Here is a 23393-nt window from a genome sequence, read left to right as displayed (position 1 = left end):
TGCACTTCCCGCAGATGTGGCCAGCATCTCTTTCCCTGCCGCATTCCACAGGAGGAATATGCAACTGCCCTAACATCATACCCCACTGCTCTGAAAACCCACACAGTACTAAATGAGGAAGGGAAAAAAAGAGAAAACTTAGAGTCTCCAGACTCTTATTAAGGTTAGAGGAGGTGGGTGGGAGGCCCTATGGTATAGGGTCTCTGGTTTAGATCACACCCACTTAAAAAACAATCAGTTACCTTCCCAGCAGGCTCCGCTTCTTCCATTCTCTGCTCCTGCCACCCGAACCCCAAAAGGCCGCTGGCATAAGAAAGTAGGTCCCTTTATAGAAACCCTTACTTTCCCAACAGACTCTTATTCTGCTCTCTGCTCCTGCCACCCGAACCCGAAAAGGAATTCAAAAACGCATGTACAAGCCTCATTTGCCAGCATTTGGCCAATATCCCTCTAAACCTTTTCTATTCATATACCCATCCAGATGCCTTTTAAATGTTGTAATTATACACACCTTCACCACCACCTCTAGTAGCTCATTCCACACACACACCACCCTCTGCGTGAAAAAAATGCCCCTCATTTACAAACTTACTAATTTCCTATATTCACACCCAAGTCTTTTATATATAGTATATATATATATCTGAAAAAAAAGCATGGACCCTGCACCGATCCTACGGCAAACCGCTGGTCACAAGGCTCCAGTTTGAAAAACAACACTCCACTGCCACTTCTGTCTCCTACCTTCAAACCAATTTTGTTTCCAAATGGCTAGCTCTCCCTGGATTCCATGTGATTGAATGTTGCTAACCAGTTTACGATGCGGAGTCTGTTGAACACCTTGCTGAAGTCCACATAGACAACATCAGTCAAAAAGTTCCAGACCAAAAGCATTTGGTTAAAACTGCAAAAGGGTTAGTTGAAGCTGAGAGATCTTAAGCTCTGATGCATAAGGCTCCAGGAAGAGACTGTCAGATTCTTGAGCTCAGACATTTAAACACAGCCAACTGAAGCCGTAAAAATGTGAATGGGAATGGATTTCTTTCTGGTGTGAGTAAAGGTGCGTTTTGGGGGTTATTGGGTTGTATTTTGTTGGGCATTTCAAATTCTTTAAACTATGTAAATAGTTGGTTTATTCTATCCTATTTTCACATATTTTGTGCTATTAATTGCTAAACATGGAGCTGCAGCTTTGTGTCTTTACATTTCAGTGAAAGGCCACCTGTTTCAAGCCAAAAAAAAAACCAACTTTGATTTGTCCACCTCAGGGACTCCATGTCTCTGGTCCTGGGTGTTGGAGGTCCGTGTGTGGATGATGATCCCAATTCTGGAGCCACATTTCCAGCCACACATTTGGCAGGTGTTTCCAGGAGGTGGGATGAGACTTTGTCTTTGATTGCTGGCATTCCTTTCTCCAGTTTCTTTTTCTATGCTTCCTCTTGCCAATGGATGTTCTGAAAGAATTGTACCCCTCTAAAGGAGCTTTCTGCAAGTCTGTTTCTTCTGAACAAGGGTCTCCTGTGTGTTAACCTCAGTTTTATTTCTCAAGGGAGGTCTTCAGGGAATCTTTCAAACGCTCTCTTTGTCCTCCTCTCACTTGAGTTCTTTCCTTGAGCTGGGTGGACACCTGTGCTCACTATACCCAAAGCAGGTGTCTGCTGTCATATATGATTCTGGAGTCGGGCAGCAGTTGAACAGTCCTAGCTGCACAATAGATCCATGAACAACCCATTTCAGAACGTGCATTGAGCTGGTAATATGCCTCATAACAGGAACCTGTTCTGTACAAATAAACAGAATACCTTGAAGTCTTGCACCTTTTTTGAATTGCTGTGGAAAGCTTATAGTTCCCTATTGTTTTCTCCAGGGCAATACTTCAGTCAATTCGAGTCAACTTGCAAATCAAGCAGTGTCCTTTTTGTCCTGTAGTGTCATTATGCTCATTTGATTTCCAGCTTTTATCCTATTGAGTCCAAGACTGAAATCCTTCAGTAACGTGTTCTCTTCAACTACAGTGAAGTTCTCTACTACTCGAGACAATTTATGTTCCATTTAATGGTCTCTGTGGCTTTCTTCCTGACTGTCCTAAGTATATTCAAGGCTGAGATAGATATTTTTAATTAGGAAATCAAGAATTGTTGAGGAAGAGGTAGGAAAGTGGAATTGAGAATAATCAGATCAGTCATGATCCCAATGAATGACAGAGCAATCAATGGATCAAATGGCCAACTTCTGTTCCTTCTAAGTGTAGAACAGTACAGCACAGGTACAGACTCTTCAGCCCACCATGTCTGTGCTGACCATGAGGCCTTTCTAAATTAACTTTAACTGCCTGTACATTGTCAATTTCCCTTTATTCTCTGCCTGTTCATGTGTCTGTCTAAATGCCTCTTAAATGTTGCTGCTTCCACCACCTCCTCTGCCAGTGTTCCAGGCACCTACCACCCTCTGGGTAAAAATGCTTGCCTTGCATATCTCCTTTTAAACGCTTCCCCCCCCTCACCTTAAACCTATGTCCCCTAGTATTTGACATTCCACTGGGAAAAAGATTCTGATGATCTATCCTGTCCATGTCTCTTAATTTTATACACTTCTATCAGGTTGCCACTCAGCCTCTGACATTCTAGCGAAAACAATCCAAGTTTGTCCAACCTCTCCTTTCGCTAATACACTCCAATCCGGGCAATGTCCTGGTAAACCTCTTTTGCAACATCCCCAGACTCTCCACATCCTTCCTATAATGTGGCAACCAGAACTGCACACAATACTCTAAATGTGACGTGGCTGAAGTTTTATACAGCTGCAACAGGACTGGCCAACTTTTTTCTAAAAAGAACCCTGACCGATGAATGCAGACATCTGCTCTGCTCCTTTGTTTTTAGGTATTGTTCACCACAGTTGTCCAGGAGTTTAACCCTGAATTCTTATGGGGTTGGTAATCCAAGTGCAAGCCTACATGGGACTGAGCCTCACCTGTGACGTGCTTTCTGCAGTGTAACAATTTACTGCATTCACAAGTGTCTGATTACAGGCAATGTATTCATGGGTGTATTGTGCTGAGTGATCTGTACTCCAGAAGAGTCTGTTAATCCATGCTTGGGGAATATCCATCAGGTTGTGGCATGACAGCCTTCAGGCAACCAAGGACATCCCAAATGCTTCTTTCTCTCTTCTTTAATTATGAGTATCAAGTTTGACACCAGCAAGTCTGATGGGCAGTACAAGAAGACAGCGAGTAACAGCAAGTTGAGGAAATACCTGCCAGACTTCAAGTTTACCCCCTTCAGCCAAGGTGAGTCTCAATGTTTTCAGCACATTTATCTTGCATTGACATCTCTTCCACAAACTCTGAAGTTACAGTGAAGCGCAGTGTTTACTGCCAGCACGCTTTTCTACATTTTGGTTTTTCAATTTGTGGAATGTGAACTTTGCTACCCTGAGAAGGTAGTGATAAGTTCCACCTTGAACTGCCGCAGTCTCTGGGATTTCAGTCGACTCGAGTTTGAGGACTTTGATCCAGGAACATTAGAGGAAAGGTGAAATATTTCCAGGACAAGATGATAAGTGGCTTCAAGGTTGTGTTCCAATATTTCTACTGCCCTTGTCCTTCTGCATAGTACAGGTCATAGATTTAAAAAGTACTTTCAAAGGAGCTTGGGTGAGTTGCTGTAGTGCATTTTGTAGATAGTACACACTGTTGCCATTGTACATTAATGGTGGTGAAGTGGGTGTTGATCAAGTGATTCATTACTGACATGTGCCTTGTCAGTAGAGGACAGGCATTGAGTTACATTGTTGTAGCCCCTGTATTTATCTGGCTGGCCTATTTAGTTCCTGGCCCGTGGTGACCCCTATAATGGATATTGCTGTGGGAATCAGCAATAGTCATACTGTAGAATAGAGTTAGCTAGTATCTTCCTGGCTGGTGGGGTTGTTTGCATATAATGTTTTTAATTGGCTTCACCTCCCCTACAGGAAAGAAAAAACTGAGTTGATGTGCTAGCATCCTTACATGTGATTTCAGACTCAGCTATGTGATTGATTGTTGTCACCCATTCTTCATTCCCTTTTAGCAGGCCATGATTAACCGTTGCTTTAAACAATGAGAAGTTTGAGTTCATTTGAGGGAATTTGCAGAGTGAAGCACATCACTGACTCTGGAGTCAGATGTCGGGAAGACTAGGGAAGGAAATATCCCATCCTCACCCAAAGAATGTTAATGAACTAGATGGGTTTTACTGGTAACCTGATAATTTCATGGTCAGCATTAGAGACTGGCTTTCAATTCCAGAAGCTGCTCAGGAGCAGTGTGTAGGATTCAAGCCTTAGTTTCCCCATTACTGCTGGATCTGTTCATTAATCCAGTCATGTCAGCCACAATTTCCCCTCTTGTTGTGCATGTTTTGTTTTTAAAATAACAGTTTTAAAAAGCATTTTACAATGTGTTTTTTTTTGCACTTAAAAATAAGGGTGAGTTTTCATTTGTTTCAGCTATCAAGGAGACCTGCGATTGGTTTGTGGCCAATTATGAGCTGGCAAGGAAGTGAGGAGGTGGAGAGTGATCAAACATCAGACCATGGAGCTGCTGGCACAGTCAAACATGCACACGATGATTATGGGGTTGGGTTGAAAGTAGATATCCTGAGGGTTGGCTGTTATCAGTCTCACTAATCAAAAAACAATTATTTCCCATTTCCAATTCAATGTTTTCCTCTGTATTTTCTGATCCTCACTGAGGCTTTGGCAGTGAAGATGGTCCCATCGTTGCAGTAAGCTGCTGCTGACCCTGTGAAAGCCAGGGAATGATGGTGGATGTGCAAGTGATGTTGTAATTCAGCCCAGTGTGGGAGCAAATGTTTTTATTTTTTGTGAAATGAGTGACTTTATTACCAGTTTCTAACTGTCCTTGACTTAAGTAAATTATAGATATAGAGTTGTGTAGGTGCTAAGCACTGAGCCACTATGCTGTCTATGTAAAGATGGCAGATTTCCTTCTGGAGAGAACATTATAATAATTAGTTCCACTAGCTGCTGTGATGGAATTCTAACCAGTTTCTCCAAAACAGTAGCTCAGACTTAGGAGCTACCAGTCCAGGGACATTTCCACCCTCTCTCCCACGGGTGACATTGTTCTTTTGTCTATCATAAAATTGGTCTTTGAAAATAATTTGTGTATTCCCTCTTTTTAGGATATTTTTCCAGATTATAGACATTACTGCAAATTATTTTGGTCATGGTGACCAACTTTCTTTGTTAGCTATAATAAAGATGAATTACACTAATGGTTACATAATCTTAAAATAGCATTTTTACACTTGCAACTGGTACATGGACAACAGGCATGTTATGGACAGACCCTAAGTTTAAACAGGCAGTGTGCAGTTGCAGTCTCAGCAGGGGATCAGTTTGTGGTGTGGAGGGGTGACAAGGGGTTCTGAGAAACAGCTGCCAGTGTGTTTCTCATGTGCTGAATGAGGTCCCAATCTGATCTCATGTTTACAATGGCTAATCCACCTGACCTGCACATCTTTGGACTGTGGAAGGAAAACTAGAACATGCAGGAAAACCCATTTCCATGCAGACAGGGAAAACAGGTTCGGTACAATTCCAGTCTCTGATGCCTAAGTCTCTGGTGCTGTGCTAAGCACTGAGCTGCTATGCTGCCCAACTTTAATATTCAGATGTCTGCTTCCATCTCCTTTGAAGAAGAATTCCAAATATTCCACTTTTAAGACTTATTTTTCTGAGAAAGGAGTGCTTCACACTCAACTTGGAGCAGCAGTGCAAGTTAGAAAGTGCAAGGTTAGAATTCGGTTGTGAAAGCAACAAGGTTGGGGTTTTAATAAGTGCAAAAATTACAAGCTGTGTTAGAGTTTCAGGTTTTTAAAAACTTCTGGTTAAGAATGGGAAAATGCATTTACAAATAATTCAAAAAACTCTTTCCAATCAAATCAACCAACTAGCCCCACCGAGAAGAACTGGAAAGAAAGACTGAAAACAAAATTGCTGGAGAAACTCAGCAGGTCTGATAGCAAAGTGGATAGAAAACAAAAAGTTATGTTTTAAGAGGTTCTGATCAAGGGTCACTGGCCCTCAGTTGAATAAGTTGGCACAAGTCTGACAGGATAAATGATCTCCACTGTTGAATCATTTTAATGATGCCACCTCTGTTCATTTTGGACCTTTCCTCCCTTGCAAAATTGGTCTATGAATTAACTGGAATAAAAGTTGGGCACTACCATCTGCAACACTCCATCTCTGCACAGTGTCATAGCAAGAGAAACAGTACATCAATCCACAGCTTGGGGGGGGGGGGGGGGGGGGGGGCGAGGAGAGAGGCAGGGAAGACAAAAAAAGGAAAAATTGTTTAGAGAAAATAAAAACCTGTAAAAAGGTAATGGGCTAAAAAAAAAAGGTACAGGATAGCAGTGTGTGTTCATTCTAATTGACTGGATTGACCTGTTCCAAATCTATAAATGGGAAGTGTGGAAGTATAGCTGGGAGATAGAGAATCAGCCATGATCAGGGTTGAATGGCCTATCAAGCTCAATGTGCCAAATAACTTGCTCCTCCTAGTTTCAATCTTTTAGATGGACCCAGGGCAGACTGAAATTTGATTTAGCATCCTGTCTTAAACAATAGTAGCTCTACCAGTTCTGCAATCCATCAGTAGTATAGTGAAATTAAAGGCCCAGCAAAAAAAAGGAGATGCTTCAAATCCTTAAGTTAGAGGGGAGGTAATTTTAAAACTAAAGTTTAATTTTTACAAAATCAATTTATTTAATGTTGTTAAAAATACAATTAAAATAAATACATTGTATTACATTGACACCAGTGAGATTAATAGAAATATGACAAATGCTTAGTGTTTTAATCATAGGAAGTATTGATTTTTTTGACTGACAATTCAGAGAATCTATTGAGTGTAACTGAAATATAGGATTGATCAGCAGATCCAAAAATATGGCTAATCATAATTTTGAACTTAAAATTTTAAATCGTGGAGAAATCAATTAAGCTAAACAGTTCCAACATTTTGAATGAAAAAAAAATGAGATCTTACATGAAGCTTCAAAGATTTTGATATTTACTGTGATGGATTCCTTTAGTAGGAAAGCAAGCAAAACCTCAAGCCCAACTTGTCCAAATATAAAGCTTTACTGTTAATCAAAACAGGTTCAAAAACCTAGTCCAAGAACAGAGTATTTAACTGGTTCATTACCACCTGGTCACAATCTTTTTATTTCTACCCCAATCACTTCAGATAGTTATGCCTCAGAAAAAGCAACCAGGGAGACCACACAACAAAAGCCAATAGGAATTCTGATATCAATGATTTCTTCATGCAAGTCAAGTTCAGATTTAATACAGAGGAAGATACTGCAATCCTAGATTAATGGGGAGGCCCAAAAACCAAGTTACACTAAAAAGAGTACTTCCAAGCCAAACACAGTCAATTGGTCAAAACTATCCATCCACCTCAATTGTCTGTATGAATATCTGCAACAGTGACACCATACTACAAAAAGTAAAACATACAAAGGATACTTGCTGTCCTGAGCAATGCTGCAGACATAGAACACATGACTGAACAGCAAGGGACAGCAGAGTCAGGACTACGGTTTTGTGCACCAACACTGCACAGAGTAAGAGGTCAGACTCAATCCATCTTAAATAAAATGTTGTACAATTGTATAAAAGTATCTGGTCAGCAGGAGGACCCCTATTCTGCCAACCAGTTTAAAATTTCAGTGACAAACATGAGTGCGCAAATTAATACAAGGCTCCAGAGACTACATTGTAGTTTGTCCTGATCGGACTTCTTTCAAAAAAGGTAGAAGACAAAAAGGAGTACATAATTCTGAAACTATTCTTTCTACACCCCCTCACTTGGACAATTTTCCTAGTTGCAACTGTTTTGCCATAACTCAAATTTTTGGGAGTTGTAAGCAGATATTGTGACAGCATTGCAACACTATTCTCATTTTACTGAAAGCCAGAATCTAACCATTCTTGGCTTTCAGACACTCCAAAAAATAAAGGCATTGCACATTGGCAGTGGCTCACTTGCTATTAGTAACCAGGGATAAGTCAGTCAAGAACATTCAAATAACACCATTAAAAAAAAGGGAAAAGTAACCACTTATTCACTTTCCAAGTGAATAAATCAACATTTGAGATCAAAAGGGGCAAAAAAAGTGCTGAAAATCCATAGCAGGTCTTCTGGCAGAGTGAAAAGATAGTCTAATGTCAAGCTCAGAACTAGACAGGCCGAGTACAAGGTTTTTAAAATTAAATGATACAGTCAATTGTGCTTCAGATGCCTAGCTCCAAATAGTCTTGCTGATTCTGCAGAGTTTTGGCAGGGAAAGAGAGATTGTTCAACAATGAGACATTATTAAATCAGTGTTTCTTAAATATTCAGGAAGTCACTTTTTAAAATGACACTAAATTAATCAAATTCAAAACAACTGTAAAATTCTACAACTAAGCAACAGTAATTTAATTGTATGAAGATTGTCCTGAACAGTGGACTCGACAAAATTCTTGCCCGGTAACTGCTTTATTTCGACATGGTTGACCAGTCTTCGTGATTGCACAACACGGTTGCCTCTGTGCTAGAGATCTGGCATTAGAGAGACGAGCAAGGGAAAAAAAGTTAGCTGCATTGTGAACCATTTCTCAATAGCTCATTGTGGCTAGATCTGATCAGAGTAAAGTGCAGTGACCAGGATCCCTCAAAACTTAAATCATGTTTAAAGTTTAAGAAAGGTGGCAAGGACAAGCCAGGGAACTATAGGCCAGCGAGCCGTATGTCAGTGGCGGGCAAGTTTTTGGAGAGAATCCTGAGGGATACAGTGTATATGTATTTGGAAAGGCAAGGACTGATTTGGGATAGTCAACATGGCTGTGCATGGGAAATCATGTCTCACAAAATTTGATTGAGTTTTTTTGAAGTAGTAACAAAGATGATTGATGAGGACAGAACAGTAGATGTGATCTATATGGACTTCAGTAAGGCATTTGACAAGGTTCCCCATGGGAGACTGGTTAGCAAGGTTAGATCTCATGGAATACAAAAAGAACTAGCCATTTGGATACAGAACTGTCTTGAAGGTAGAAGACAGAGGGTGGTGGTAGAGGGTTGTTTTTCAGACTGGAGGCCTGTGACACAGTGGAGTGCCACAAGGATCAGTGCTGGGTCCACTACTTTTCCTCATTTATATAAATGATTTGGATGCGAACAGGAGGTATAGTTAGTAAGTTTACAGATTAAACCAAAATTGGAGGTGTAGTGGACAGCAAAGAGGGTTACCTCAGATTACAACAGGATCTTGAATCAGGTGGACCAATAGGCTGAGAAGTGGCAGATGGAGTTTAATTCAGATAAATGTGAGGTGCTGCATTTTGGGAAAGCAAATCTTAGCAGGACTTATACACTTAAATGGTAAGGTCCAAGGGAGTGTTGCTGAACAAAGACCTTGGAGTGCAGGTTCATAGCTCCTTGAAAGTGGAGTTGCAGGTAGGATAAGATAGTGAAGGTGGTGTTTGATATGCTTTCCTTTATTGGTCAGAATATGGAGTACAGGAGTTGGGAGGTCACATGTGGCTGTACAGGACATTGGTTAGGCCACTGCTGAAATATTGCGTGCAATTCTGGTCTCCTTCCTATTGGAAGGATGTTGTGAAACTTGAAAGGGTTCAGAAAAGATTTACAAGGATGTTGCCAGGGTTGGAGGATTTGAACTACAGGGAGAGGCTGAACAGGCTGGGGCTGTTTTCCCTGGAGCGGAGGCTGAGGGGAAACCTTATAGAGGTTTATAAAATCATGAGGGGCATGGATAGGATAAATAGACACAGTCTTTTCCCTGTGTTGGGGGGGTGGGGGGCAACAACTAGAGGGCATAGGTTTGGGATGAGAAGGTAAAGATATAAAGAGAGACCTAAGGGGCAATGTTTTCAGTAGGGTGGTATGTGTATGGAATGAGCTGCCAGAGGATGTGGTGGAGGCTGGTACAATTGCAATATTTAAAGAGGCATCTGGATGGATTTATGAATAGGAAGGATTTGGAGAGATATGGGCTGGGTGCTGGTAGCTGAGACTAGATTGGGATATCTGGTCAGCATGGACGAGTTGGACCGAAGGGTCTGTTTCCGTGCTGTACATCTCTGACTATGGGCACGACATCAGGAATAGTCCTGGGAAAAGAAAAGAAAAGTGGGGGAAAACCAAGAAAGAGGTGGAAATATACCCAGTCCTTATGGATTCTCATTTGCTTCCAGAAAATACAAGCATGGAATAGAATGACAGTTCTAGTCTTTCGTTTTGGCACAACACCACCTGGATGAGGCAAGAGGGAGTACAGCAGATGCTGGAGATCGAATCAAGACTGTGGTACTGACAGTTGTTCCCAATGCAGTCTCCCCGAAGCACTCTGAGTAGGCGTCATCTCCGGGACACCCTCAATACTCAACACCACTGCCCCATGGCAGAACACTAACTCCCCCTCTCACTCTGCAGAGGACATGCAGGTCCTGGGCCTCCTTCACCGCCACTCCCTCACCACCTGACACCTCATCTTCTGCCTTAGAACACTTCAACAGTTTCCTCATTTCCTCTTTCTTCCCCCCCCCCCCCCTCACCCCAGCTCCAAACTTCCAGCTCACTGTCCCCATGACTTGTCTGACCTACCTATCATTTCCACCTATCCACTCCCCCCTGACCTATCACCTTCATCCCCTCCCTCACTCACTTATTGTACTCTATGCTACTTTCTCCCCACCCCCACCCTCCTCTCATTTATGTCTCCACTCTGCAGAATCAGCAAAAGCCCTTCATCAGGAATATAGACAGAGTCAATTTTCCTGCTCCTCGGATGCTGCCTGACCTGCTGTGCTTTTCCAAAACTGGACGAGAACAACCAGGTCCTTCATATGAAAGTCAATTCTTTTGCCAATCACAATAAACCCAATCCATCGTTCTGTTTAAAGGATCACCTTTCTTCTGGCAGTAGTTGAAGAATCAAGCAATCTAAATCACCCTCAAATTTTCCCTAACTCAGACCATCGTGTGGGCAGCACAGTGGTTAGCACTGCTGCCTCACAGCACCAGAGACCTGGGTTCAATTCTCACCTCAGGCGACTAACTGTGAAGTTTGCACATTCTCTCCATGTCTGCGTGGGTTTCCTCCGGGTGCTCTGGTTTCCTCCCACAGTCCAAAGATGTGCAGGTCAGGTGAATTGGCCATGCTAAATTGCCTGTAGTGTTAGGTAAGGGGTAAATGTAGGGGTATGGGTGGGTTGCACTTCGGCGGGTCGGTGTGGACTTGTTGGGCCAAAGGGCCTGTTTCCACACTAAGTAATCTAATCTAATAAACTGATGTTTACATTGCATCCTCACTGACCAAAGGGAAACAGTGTGTGTCTTACAATTATACAAAACCCATTCATGTCACCTCAAAGTTTTAGCTCAATGGAAAAAAAAAGACAGCTTCTTAAAATATTTCTACAGCTAGAGCATCTCACTGGGTGAAATCCCAGGAATTCTACAAAGCACATTTTACATCCTTCCCACAAGATTAGCCAAAACTCCAAACACAGCTTAATGAAAATTGCCTGCTTGCTTCTGTTTAATCCCTCCCTAACAGCACTGAGCATACCTAAACCCAGAAGACTTTTAGTGGCTCAGGGTGGCAGTTTACTATTATTAAAGGCAATTAAGGATAGGCAAAGCCCACATTCTGAAATAAATATATACCCCTAGATACAAAAACAAGGATGATTTTATTTTGCTTTTTACTATTACAAAATGTAAAATGATCCTGAAGGGAAGTATCAGATTGAACATTCCCTGATGGACTTCAGAATTTGAAAGGTCAATGGACACAAGTGATAGCTTCCTCAGAAGAAATATAAAAAAAAGACAGCAAGAGGGGTCGGTGGGAAGAAAGTATGAAGAAAAGCAGTTATATTTGCCCCTTCACAAGCCCCGTCAGCCCAAAATTCGCCATGGTCGGTTTTTGATCAGGTCGGACAAGTTCAGGAGGTGATAGACCTCAGCAAGCAGAACCTGCATAAAAGTGTATGAGAGATACATTGTACAACAGAAGTGTTCAAGTATTTCCAACTCTAAGACTAGCCAAATGAATTGGTGATTTTTCTCATTCTATACCTGCTCACCAAGACCTCCTACTTTCTTTACCATACTGTCACACATAACTACCAGTACATCATGGTACCACATGCATCAATCTACTAAAAATCAACTTCTAACATTTCCTATTAGCTTTCTTCACTTCCTCTGTAGTTTCTACTCATCTTTCTAATTTTCCTGGTTTCACCACCTGCCTTCCCAGAATATTGGTTTGAAACACCTTTTCCTCTATGGCACTCCAGCCTTACATTGCAGCACGTCAGGTACTCACCCACTACTGGCAGCAGAATTATTGAGATTGAAAGTTTCACTTTCAAGCATCCACACATGGTGACTCTGGGGTCCATCATCCCTTGCCTAAAACAACAAAATGCATTAATTACGCAGAATGTAGACAATAATTTAAAAAAAAAAATCACAAGCCATGAATGCTCCAATTGCTCATCACTAAGCTGGCCCTATCCCAGTGGTAAATCAGCAGATCTCTTGATTGGAGGAGATCCTCAAATGGAGTTCAGCTGAAACGCCAAAGGCAGATTTTTTTTAAAAATTCACTTGTATTTTTCTTTAATTGTAGCTATTCCTATAAAGCAAGCTCTCACTTTTCCTGCCTCAGTAGCATTGCCCTTTGGATTATTAATGCTGGATTCCCAAGTCCTCAATGCTAGAGTTTGAAATCTGGCCATGAGATCCAAGCCAAGGACAAAACTGTCTGAAGACCCTTTTTGTCCTGGACTCCACAGCACACCACAAATTTTCTTTCACTCACCCCACTTTCTAACTAGAGCCTTTTTTTAAAAAAAACTTCAAATTCAGTTAAAAATTCTGACCAATCAGGGCATCTTCATATTTCAAATCTGACCAAACAGCTGATTAGACATTTTTTCTTTGCCTTTGTGATCTAGTTTCAGAGCTGAGCCCCTCTTCCAAAAGGATTTTTCCAGGCTTCCTAAGACAAAATAAAAAAAAGTCACCAGTCAATCCAGCCTAATCATTTGATCTGATGGTACTAGTGTTTTGAGAAATTCATCACTCATGTGCATTTAGTTAAAAAAAAGGAATTAACTGTTTGAAACCTGATTCACTTCACCCAGTAACTTAGTCATGGACAAATCGGCACTACAACACCTATCTTTTATTTCTATAAAACTATTGTGCACAGTTCTGGTCATCACACTGTAGGGAAGAAATGGAAGCTTTGGAGAGCTGCAAAAGACATTTACCAGGATGTTGCCTGAATTGAAGTGTTTTAGCTAGAAGGAGAGGTTGGACAAACGAATTGTTTGACTTCACTAGAGCATCAGAGAATGTGAGGGCAATGTGATCAAAGCACAAAAGTTTGAGAGGCATGGATAGGGTAGATAGTCAGTCTTTTTTCCCAGGATGGAAATGTTAAATACGTTTAAAGGTGAGGAGGTAAAGTTTTAAGGAAACACACAAAGGTAATTAATTTTTTTTTGCAAAACACAATTGGTGCCAAAAGCAGATACAATAGCAAAATTTAAGCAGCAATTAGGCACAGGAACAGCCAGGAAATAAAAGGGATACAGACAGCACCAACACTGAGTAAAAAGACTAGTTCTTGTACGGCACTGTTCTAGGACTGCAAACCCTTTAAAATGGGAAACCTCACTTCATCTCCTCACTTCCTTAGCTTGAGTGCTGATGCTAGGTTGAATGCCCCCATCATCTCAACTCTGGTGAAAACCAACTGTTAGGACAGGGATTCTATCTGAAGTTACGATGGCATGGTTTTCTGCCACAGTTTACTTGTTAAATGTCAAAATGGTAAGTTAGTATGGCAGTTGAGGTAATTAATCCTTTAGAAAGCTTAGTAGTCTCAAGATGAGCCAAGAATAAAGGAATTGCATGAAGCAGAGAACTTTCTGCTGTCCAATAAGTTTGTAAAGAAAAAACTACACCTATCAATAAGCATCAACAGTTATAACATCTGGTTGAATTACAAGAAACTTCTTTTGTCACTTGGACAATCTAATTTTCATGGGTAGGATGCAATCAATCCAATCACCTTGGAGGGCTTTGCTGGAAGGAACTATCGTTAAACCAGTTACATTGTCATGAACACAAACAGGAAGGAGAGAGATGGATTATCCAAACTCAAGAGCAAGTATTTCCATTGAATTGAAATGCATAAGCCAAATAAATACCTTGTTCCCAAAGGTCAGCTACATTTGTGGATTTTTTGTTTGAAAGGATGAACATACTTTTCTCTGAGTGGCCTCCCAATGGACAGAGTTGGTCAATCCTAGCCTTTTCTTCAAGATGGGTATGGAGGTTACAGGAACTTTGGAGGTGTATTCCTTTTGTGTCGTAGTTTGTGATGATGCCTGGACAGGAGTCTTTATCAGTGTATTGCTTCTTACGTTCCGCAAATCATAGTTGTCTGAATCAGAGTTTTAAAAAAAATTAGTTCAAGTTCCTTCCTTTTCCTGATGAGGTTTCTCAGGAATGGGACAATTCTGTATATTTATGATTTCCAAATCTATATAAATTGTACTTCTCAAATGAACACTCCAGACTGAAAAGGTTAAGACATCATGTAGTTCAAGCAATTTCTCAAAGCAAAGAAGTTTTACGAGCATAGTTCCAGAGAAGAGGGATTTCAGTATGCTGGTAGGTTGCAGAAACTAATTGTTCTCAACAGAAAAGTTAATAGGAGATTTTGATAATGGTGCACAAAATCATGAAAATATATAGAGAGCAAACAGCAAGAAACCATTCAGAATTTAAAAAAAGGAACTGCAGATGCTGTAAGTCAGAGACAAAAACAGAAATTGCTGGAAAAGCTCAGCAGATCTAGCAGCATCTGTGGAGAGAAAAGAATTACTGTTTCAAGTTGAGTTGTAAGAAAGGGTCACTCAAAGATGCTGCCAGACCTGCTGAGCTTTTCCAGCAATTTCTGTTTTTGTTTCCAAAGAAACAATTCCATTTGACAAAAGAATTGAGAATCAGATTTAAATGAGACTTAAAATAGTTTGGCAAAAAACAGCAACATAAAAGAAAATTTTATTACAGAGCGAAAGAGCGCGTGAATATGGTTCAAGGAAAACACAGTCTTGCAGACAGGACATGATATATAGTGACCAAAACCTCACCTTCCCCTATCCCACACAATCTCTTGGCCAATATGTGGCACCTCTTCAGAGCACAAACTTCCAAGTTGCAGCCAGTGTTATTAGTTTAATAAAATCTGGTAGTGTCAATCCTGAATATGTAGCTATGGAATATCCACTATTTAATTTGATTAACTACTTCAACACATCCTCTTTCTGGAGATTTGAAGGATGGGGAGTGAAATCCTTTATAAGTTCACTTTGAAAATTGCCTGCTGGCATGAGCATTAAACTCAAAAGCAACAGAGTAAACTTAAAATTGAAATGTTGCAAAGAGTCACTACTTTAACCAAATACATTCACTGACTTAATCAGAGGAAGAATATAATTGAATGGTGTTCCCTGCTTTCACTAGTTTAGGCTAATCTCAGCTTCCAGTGATAAAATATTGACAGAACCAACTAACTGATAATTATTTTTAGTACCCCATTTAAAATACACATACAAGTCCCTGTATATCCAAGAAATTCGGTTGGGTGATGCAGTCAAACTTGGAGGAGATAAAGGTGCTATATTAAAGCATCTGTCTCTCTCCCCAGTCTGACATTTGTCCATCTGAGAAACAGTGTTAACTGAAGTGTCAAACATCTCAACTGCACTATCATACTTCCATGTGAGAAGTAGGTCATTCAGCCTGTTGAGCCTGCTTCGCCATTTAAATGAGATCATGGCTGATCTGATCCACTTACCTGCCTCATTACCATAACTCAATTCCAACATTTACTAACATTTTCAGTCTGTAAATACTTTGCAGCATCTACAATAAAGAATTCCACACATTCATAAGCAATTCCTCTGGATGTCTTGATTGGGTGACCCTTGACTGAGATTATACCCTCTTGTCCTAAAGTAATCACAAGAAGTGACCTGGATGAGGAACTGGAGCAGTGAGGATGGGACTGTTCTCCTTCAAGAGAAGGAAAGGCTGAGATGAAGTTTAATTTTTTTTTCAAAATCATGAGCAGGGGCTGAACAGAGTAAATAAGAAAAAAATCTGTTCCCACTTATGAAAGAACAGAGGGTAAAGTGATGTGCAAATGAAACAAGGATAGTGGAAGAAAACAAACTTTCACATGAAAAATAAGTGATTAGGATTTTGAAACATGGAGACAGGTTCAACTGAGACATTTAAGAGGCTGTTGGATTATTATTTGGATAGAAATGTAAAAGGGTATAGTGGACAAAAAACACAGGAGATTGGGACTAGATAACACTGATCTGAACAGCTGCTGCAGGCACAATGGACCCCATGGCCACCTTCTGTAATAATTGAAATTCTGTGAACCTCTTCATACCTCCTTGTCAAATTCCCTAAATGTTTCAATAAGGTTGCCTCTCATTCTTCTAAACTCCAGTGAGTACAAACCCAACCTCCTCAAAATCCCTTCATACCTTGAATCAACCTATCAAACATTTTACAGAGACCCTAACACCAGTATGTCATGATGTAAAAAGAGTGGTTAAATATCATTTATTGTAAGAGAATGTGTGTTGGTTATTGAATTAGTAGCACCTGGGTTGTGTGCGCCTGAAGTTAATAGATAAATTTGCATTTCTTAGCCATGGTAGTTTATTTAGTGTGTGTTTTGGAGACCTAGCTTTAGAATTTTTTTGTGAACCAATAATAGATTTTTGTTTACCTTAGACAGTTGTGCAACCCAGCAAGGATCTTCAGGTTTGTTAAAGATTCCTTCTATCCACCCCATTCTCCAGCAGACCTACATTCTTGGCCACTTAGCTCTTCCCTTTCATCAGTTTTCATTTTCCTCTTTCAAAATGGCTAGCATTTTTCCATCCACCCCTAAAATCATGTACTATTCCAACTACGAGCCACAGTTGTGTTCACCTCTCACCAGTCCAGTTTGCAACGGTTCCAAAACAAAGGGACCGGTGGTCAAGGTTTCCATACAGTTTTAAAATTTGAAGAAGTTGGAACCAGAGGTGATGTATCACAACTGACTAAAAGTAACTAAAGACATGAGGGAGGAGAAAACCAAAGTTGATTGAAAGGGGAGCCTTTAAGACATCAGAGCAGCAATAGCATGAGTTTCTGTGGGTAATTCAGGAAGCACAGCAAAAATTAATCCCGAGGAACAAGAAACATTAAGTGGAGGATGAGGCAACCATGGCCACAAGAAAAGTCAGAGACAGCATAACAGCAAAACAAAGCATAAAATTGTGGTGAAGAATAGTGGGAAACCAAAGGATTGGGAAGTGTTTAAAAACCAGAGGGGAAAAAAAACCACAATAATGAGGGGTAATTAGTGCTGTTCCACAGAGGGTCCATGTTGGGATCAGAACCATTCATGTTATATATTTACAATGTGGATAAAAAGGAACTAAAAAGGCATTGTTACCAAGTTTGCAGATGACACAAAGATAGGTGGGGGGGACAGGTTAATATCGAGAAAGTGGGGAGGCTGCATAAGAACTTGGACAAGCTAGGAGAGAGTGGGTAAAGAAGTAGCAGATGAATACAATGTGGGAAGTGTGATGTTATGCACATTGGTAAGAAGAATAGAAGCGTCGACTATTTTGTAAACAGAGAAAAGCTTTGGAAATCTGATGCACAGAGGGCCTTAGAAGTCCCAGTTCAGGACTCACTTAAGGTTAACATGCAGCTTCAGTTGGCAGTTTGGAAGCAAGTGTAATGTTGGCATTCATTTCATGAGAATTACAATACAATAGCAAGAAACTACTGCTAAAGCTGGAAAATGGCTCTAGTCATGCCACATTTGGAATATTGAGAGCAGTTTGGGCTCCATATTATAAAGAAGGAATGTGCTGGCTTTGGAGGGAGTCAAGAGGAGGTTACAAGAATGATCCTAGGGATGAAGAGCTTGGCATATGAGGAGCAACTCAAAGTCTGTATTTGGACTCAATGGAGTTTAGACAGATCAGAGGAAAAATCTGATTGAAATTCACAAAATACCTAGAAAGAATAAATATGGAAAGAACGTTTCCACCAATAGGAGAGATTAGGACCAGAGGGCACAAACTCAGAATGAAGGGATGATCCTTTAAAAGTTAAGAGGAGGAAGAATTTCTTTAGCCAGAAGGGTGGTGAATCTGGAATTGTTTGCCACAGAAGGCTGTGGAGATCAAATCATTGAGTGTATTTAAGACAGAGATAGATAGGTTTTTGATTAGGAAGGGATCAAGGGTTATAGGAAGAAGGCAGGAGAATAGGATCAAGAAACAATCAGCCATAATCAAATGGCAGAGCAGACTGAATGGACCAAATGGCTTATTCTGCTCCTATCCCTTATGTTCCTATGACATCCTCCATAACCAAGGTGTTATTCAGTTTTCCCACCTCATTAGCCTTTGCATTCATTTCCAAAGGCTTACTTGTTATTGAACTTATTTTTATTCATGCCATGCCAGAGACTGCACACATTTATGCTATGGCTTCTCCATTCACATTTCCTCAAGAATCTTTCAACTCAAAGCTGCTCTCTGAATTGGAGACCTTCAACAGCATTTGCAATACATACTTATGTAATTATTACTGAGCTCCTCTTCAAATTTACTCTTCTCATTCTTACACCATGACAATATGAAGTGACAATTACATTTTCCAAATAACACTTCCAAACCCCTATGCCATTTGTGACTTTTTTTTTACCTTCCAGGCCATCACATTCCAGTTTCTCAAGTTCTTCCTCTAAGCTGAGGATGTCATACTTCCTGGGAAACCAAAGTAAAGAGGTTTGTTTTTCACATTATTATGTGCACTTCAGTTAAACAAAGAAAATATAAACCATGCCCCAACAGGGAGAATCACTGGATAACAACCAAAAGCATGAGCGTCTTGGCTTTCTATTTCCCCTAGCCCAAAGAAAGGAAAATTAAGCATTTTCACCATTGTCAAGTCAGATCAATTGACAGATACTAAAATTAAAACTAGAGACTGCCCAAATTTGAATGCTCATCAGCTGACGAGCCATCAAGGGGAGCTGGTTATCCTTGCAAGTCAGTGATACAGGAGGGAAATTAATGTCAAAAAGCCATAAAGTATAACCCATACCGCTCAGGTGTGGAGGTGCAAAATCCAGTCTTCACTGAGTCATAGATGGTTGAAGGTTCAATGACGGGCGTAGATGGATGACATTGTAGAGATTTCCTCTTCCAGGAACTAAAACATTTAATCAACACCCAGTTACCTAAACAAAAAGTCAAACAGAACTTGACAAAAAGCTACCTCTTTCAAAGAGCCAGTAAACATAATTCAATTTAAAAAGAAAATCTCACAAGTTTTCATGACTACCGAATGCCTCAAAACAGTTTATAATGAAGTATGTTTGAAGAGAGTAGTCACTGTCTCAGTATCACACTCACATGGTGATGTCTAATCAGTTTGTGATACTGATTGAGGAATAGATATTGGACAGGACACCAGCATAAAACCATCAACAGCGGCACCTGGTTCACAAATGACCATTAGGAAATGAAATCTGCCCAATGTGAGATTGTTGACCTGCAACAACATAGTTGACTAGGGCTGTGGAGAGTACATAAACCAGGGTGTGGGTGTGGGATGGCTTTGGTTAGACAAGGGGAAATATAAAAAAAGGACAACCAACTCCCATTCCTAGACGTGATGGTACAGAGAACACCGAACGGAGAATTCACCACAAAAGGTTTACAGGAAAGCCACACACACAGACCAAGTCCTAAACTATGAAAGCAACCACCCCAACACACACAAACGAAGTTGCATCAGGACACTACTCAAAAAGGGCCACAACACACTGCAGCACACCAGAACTGCAAAAAAAGAGGAAGAGGAACACCTATACAAGGTATTCGCCAAAAACGGATACCCTCAATTTCATTAACAGATGCCTAAGGGAGAGACAACGGAACGAGGACATGCCACAACCCAAAGGACTAGCCACACTACCATACATCAGGAGATATTTCTGAACTGACAGCCAGACTACTGCGACCACTAGGACTCATAACAGCACACAAACCAAAAGCCACGCTCAGACAACAACTCACCAGAACAAAGGACCCGATACCCAACATGAGCAAAACTAATGTAGTGTACAAAATCACATGCAAGGACTGCAGAAAACACTACATCGGACAAACAGGAAGATAGCTAACGATCCATTTACACGAACACCAACTAACCACGAAACGACACGACCAGCTATCCTTAGTAGCCACACACGCAGATGACAAGCAACATGAATTTGACTGGGACAACACTACCATTATAGGGCAAGCCAAACAGAGAACAGCCAGGGAATTCCTAGAGGCATGGCACTCATCCACAGACTATCAACAAACACATCGACCTGGACCCAATATACCAACCACTACAGTGGACAGCTGGAACCGACAACCGGAAGCGGCAGAGACAGGCCACTATAAATGCTGGAGGAAACAGCACAGAAGCGCTTCACAGGAGGCCCCCCAAGCACTGAGGATGTCACCTAGACAGGGGACGAAACGTTTGCAAGACAAATTCCCAGCTCGGCGAACAGAACCATAACAACGAGCACCCGAGCTACAAATCTTCTACCAAAAACTTTGAATAAGAACTTACAAATCCCAAAAAGGTATGACCGTATTGCAATGTGGCTGTGGCAGCCTCCCTTGCATTTGGCACATATGGGCAATGCACATTTACATGAGAAATGCGAGTGATGACTGGGAGAACTTGACTCATCATTGGCACAAGATGAAAATGTTCATTTTTAAAATGAACAATCAGGACCACTCACAAATACTAAAATCGGTGAGATCTGTTAGCATGAGAATTCCAAAGGCTTGGGTACTAATTAACAGATTCCTTACTGTATTAAGGCAATGATACCCAGAGCAAGACAAGACGAGAATATACAAACAGACATTAGGGTTGAAGGAGGAAAATAAAAAGTCAATGTTTTTAACTTTTAAAAACTTAAGTGCAATAGCAATCAAAATAAAATTAAGAGTATAAATGGGTATGATTGTACAGCCATTTGAGATAAGGTTACAATATAATCAAAGCTGGTAACGAGACAGTCAGGGGTGAGAAACTTTTCAAAAAAAAAAGAGAAAGGAAAGGTTGTTGAAAAATCTTTGGCTACCACAATATGGAATAGGTTCAACACTTTGAAGTTTCACAACATCTTTCCAACAGGAAGGAGACCAAAATTGCATGCAATATTCCAAAAGTGGCCTTATCAATGTCCTGTGCTGCTGCAACATGACCTCCCAAGTCCTGTACTCAATACTCTGACCAGTAAAGGAAAGCATGTCCTACCTAAATTCAGCAACTCACATTTATCTAAATTAAACTCCATCTGCCACTTCTCAGCTCATCTGATCAAGATTCCATTGTAATCTGAAGTAACCTACTTTGCTGTTCACTACACCTCCAGTTTTGATGACATTTGCAAACTTATTAACTATACATCTTATGCTCACATCCAAATCATTTATATAAATAAGGATTAGTGCTGGGTCCACTAATTTTATGGCACTCCACTGGTCACAGGCCTCCAGTCTGAAAAAAAAACAGCCCTTTGTCTTCTACCTTTGAGCCAGTTCTGTATCCAAATGGCTAGTTCTCCCTCTATTCCATAAGATGTAACCTTGCTAAGTCAGTATCCCATGGGGAACCTTGTCGAACGCCTTGCTGAAGTCCATACAAGTCACATCTACTGCTCTGCCCTCAATCCTTTGTTACTTCTTCAAAAAAAAAACTCAATCAAGTTTGAGAGACATGATTTCCCACGCACAAGCCATGTTGACTATCCCTAATCAGTCCTTGCCTTTCCAAATACATGTATAGCCTGTCCCTCAGGATTCCCTCTGACAACTGGCCCACCACTGACGTCAAGCTCTCTGGCCTATAGTTCTCTGGCTTATCCTTACCACCTTTCTTGAACAGTTAGGTGCCAGAAGACTGGAGGTTGATAATTGATGATACACATATCTCAGCAAGAGGCCCAGCAATCACTTCCCTAGCTTCCCAGAGTTCTAGGGTGCAATTGATCAGATTCTGGGGATTTATCTACTTTTAATGTGTTTCAAGACATCTAGCACTTGCTCCTCTAATATGGACATTTTTCAAGAGGTCACCATCTATTTCCCTACATTCTCTATCTTCCATGTCCTTTTCCACAGTAATCTTTGAGGGGCCCTATTCTGTCCCTAGTTATCATTTCGTCCTTTATGTAATCTGTAAGGAAAAAACCCTTTGGATTCTCCTTAACCCTATTTGCCAAAGCTATCTCATGTCTCCTTTTGCCGTCCTGATTTCTCTTAAGTATACTCCTACTGCCTTAAGTCCTCATTGCTTTGTTATCCCTTCTGCTGAAAAGCAATTGTCTTTTGAGGACCAGACAGATCTGGTTTGAAATGTAACCAACCCCATAACTCATTTCCTGCATCAAACTAGATTTCTTTCATCTACTTCAACATTGACCCACCTGTTGCGCAAGCCTCAGATTTTGTTACAATATCTTATGTCTGAGCTAATTATCCAAAAGCCATCATGTAACCAGAACATGCCCTTCATTCCTCCACTTACCAATTACCGTCATAGACAGGAAGAGACTGAGACACTTTAAGTCCATGGAAACACAATGGTTGAACTTGGAGAGAGCATTCAATATCACCAGGATTAACAACACTGCTCGAGAGAAACCTGGTGTTTGCAAGAATGTCATGATGAAAGCTGCGACCAGAAAATAACCGACATGTACTGTACAGGTATAGATCACGTGAAGGTTGTTTCCTGAAAATATAAATTCAGTATAGAAAATTATAAGTGGGTTAATTACTAGTCTGTAATAACAAATCACTGCAATCCAAAAGTCTGGTGAAGGTCATTTCAAAAATATGGTAAAAGTGTAAAAAAGCAAAAAGCAGAGTTTACAATCTAGACCTAGCATGATCTTAAATCACAACAGTTTACACACTCAACATTTCAAAAGACTAACAGCCAAATTATCTGGAGTATCTGTCATGACACACAAGAGTACTTAAAAGAAAACAGCCATACAAAACAGGAAAGTCATTCAAACCTGGTCTTGGCTGAATTTTACAACCAACTGGTTAGAAGCTAGCAGACTAAATGCTAGTAAAGCAACCAGATTTTT

The 23393-nt window shown here is 40.6% G+C and overlaps 2 protein-coding genes across 7 annotated transcripts in view; one reads left to right on the top strand and one right to left on the bottom strand.

The window, feature by feature from the left end:
* LOC140480870 (GDP-L-fucose synthase-like) overlaps nucleotides 1-5282 on the top strand; it is a 33186-nt gene extending 27904 nt beyond the window's left edge. For both annotated transcript variants that reach the window (XM_072576406.1, XM_072576407.1), the window contains exons 10-11: nucleotides 3193-3292; nucleotides 4492-5282. In XM_072576406.1, coding sequence (XP_072432507.1) covers nucleotides 3193-3292; nucleotides 4492-4547 — 156 coding nt within the window. In that variant the 3' untranslated portion in view covers nucleotides 4548-5282. The remainder of the gene's footprint in view (nucleotides 1-3192; nucleotides 3293-4491) is intronic.
* The window catches only part of bmb (brambleberry), a 105876-nt gene that overhangs the window by 57092 nt on the left and 25391 nt on the right, over nucleotides 1-23393 (bottom strand). Inside the window, exons 7-12 of one of the 5 annotated variants that reach the window (XM_072576402.1) lie at nucleotides 22823-23029; nucleotides 19319-19454; nucleotides 18917-18978; nucleotides 14380-14558; nucleotides 12426-12511; nucleotides 6813-8626 (exon numbers count right to left, since the gene is read on the bottom strand). In XM_072576402.1, the coding sequence (XP_072432503.1) occupies nucleotides 8503-8626; nucleotides 12426-12511; nucleotides 14380-14558; nucleotides 18917-18978; nucleotides 19319-19454; nucleotides 22823-23029 (794 nt within the window). In that variant the 3' untranslated portion in view covers nucleotides 6813-8502. Of the gene's footprint in view, nucleotides 1-6812; nucleotides 8627-10796; nucleotides 12071-12425; nucleotides 12512-12531; nucleotides 13104-14322; nucleotides 14559-18916; nucleotides 18979-19318; nucleotides 19455-22822; nucleotides 23030-23393 lie in introns of those variants that run through there. The other 4 variants (XR_011961420.1, XM_072576404.1, XM_072576403.1 and 1 more) reach the window with 4 other exon arrangements.

This window comes from Chiloscyllium punctatum, chromosome 8, assembly GCF_047496795.1.
Source record: "Chiloscyllium punctatum isolate Juve2018m chromosome 8, sChiPun1.3, whole genome shotgun sequence".
Taxonomy (NCBI): Eukaryota; Metazoa; Chordata; class Chondrichthyes; order Orectolobiformes; family Hemiscylliidae; genus Chiloscyllium; species Chiloscyllium punctatum.
The sequence above is the reverse complement of the archived record's forward strand: the minus strand, read 5'-3'. Positions and strand labels throughout refer to the sequence as shown.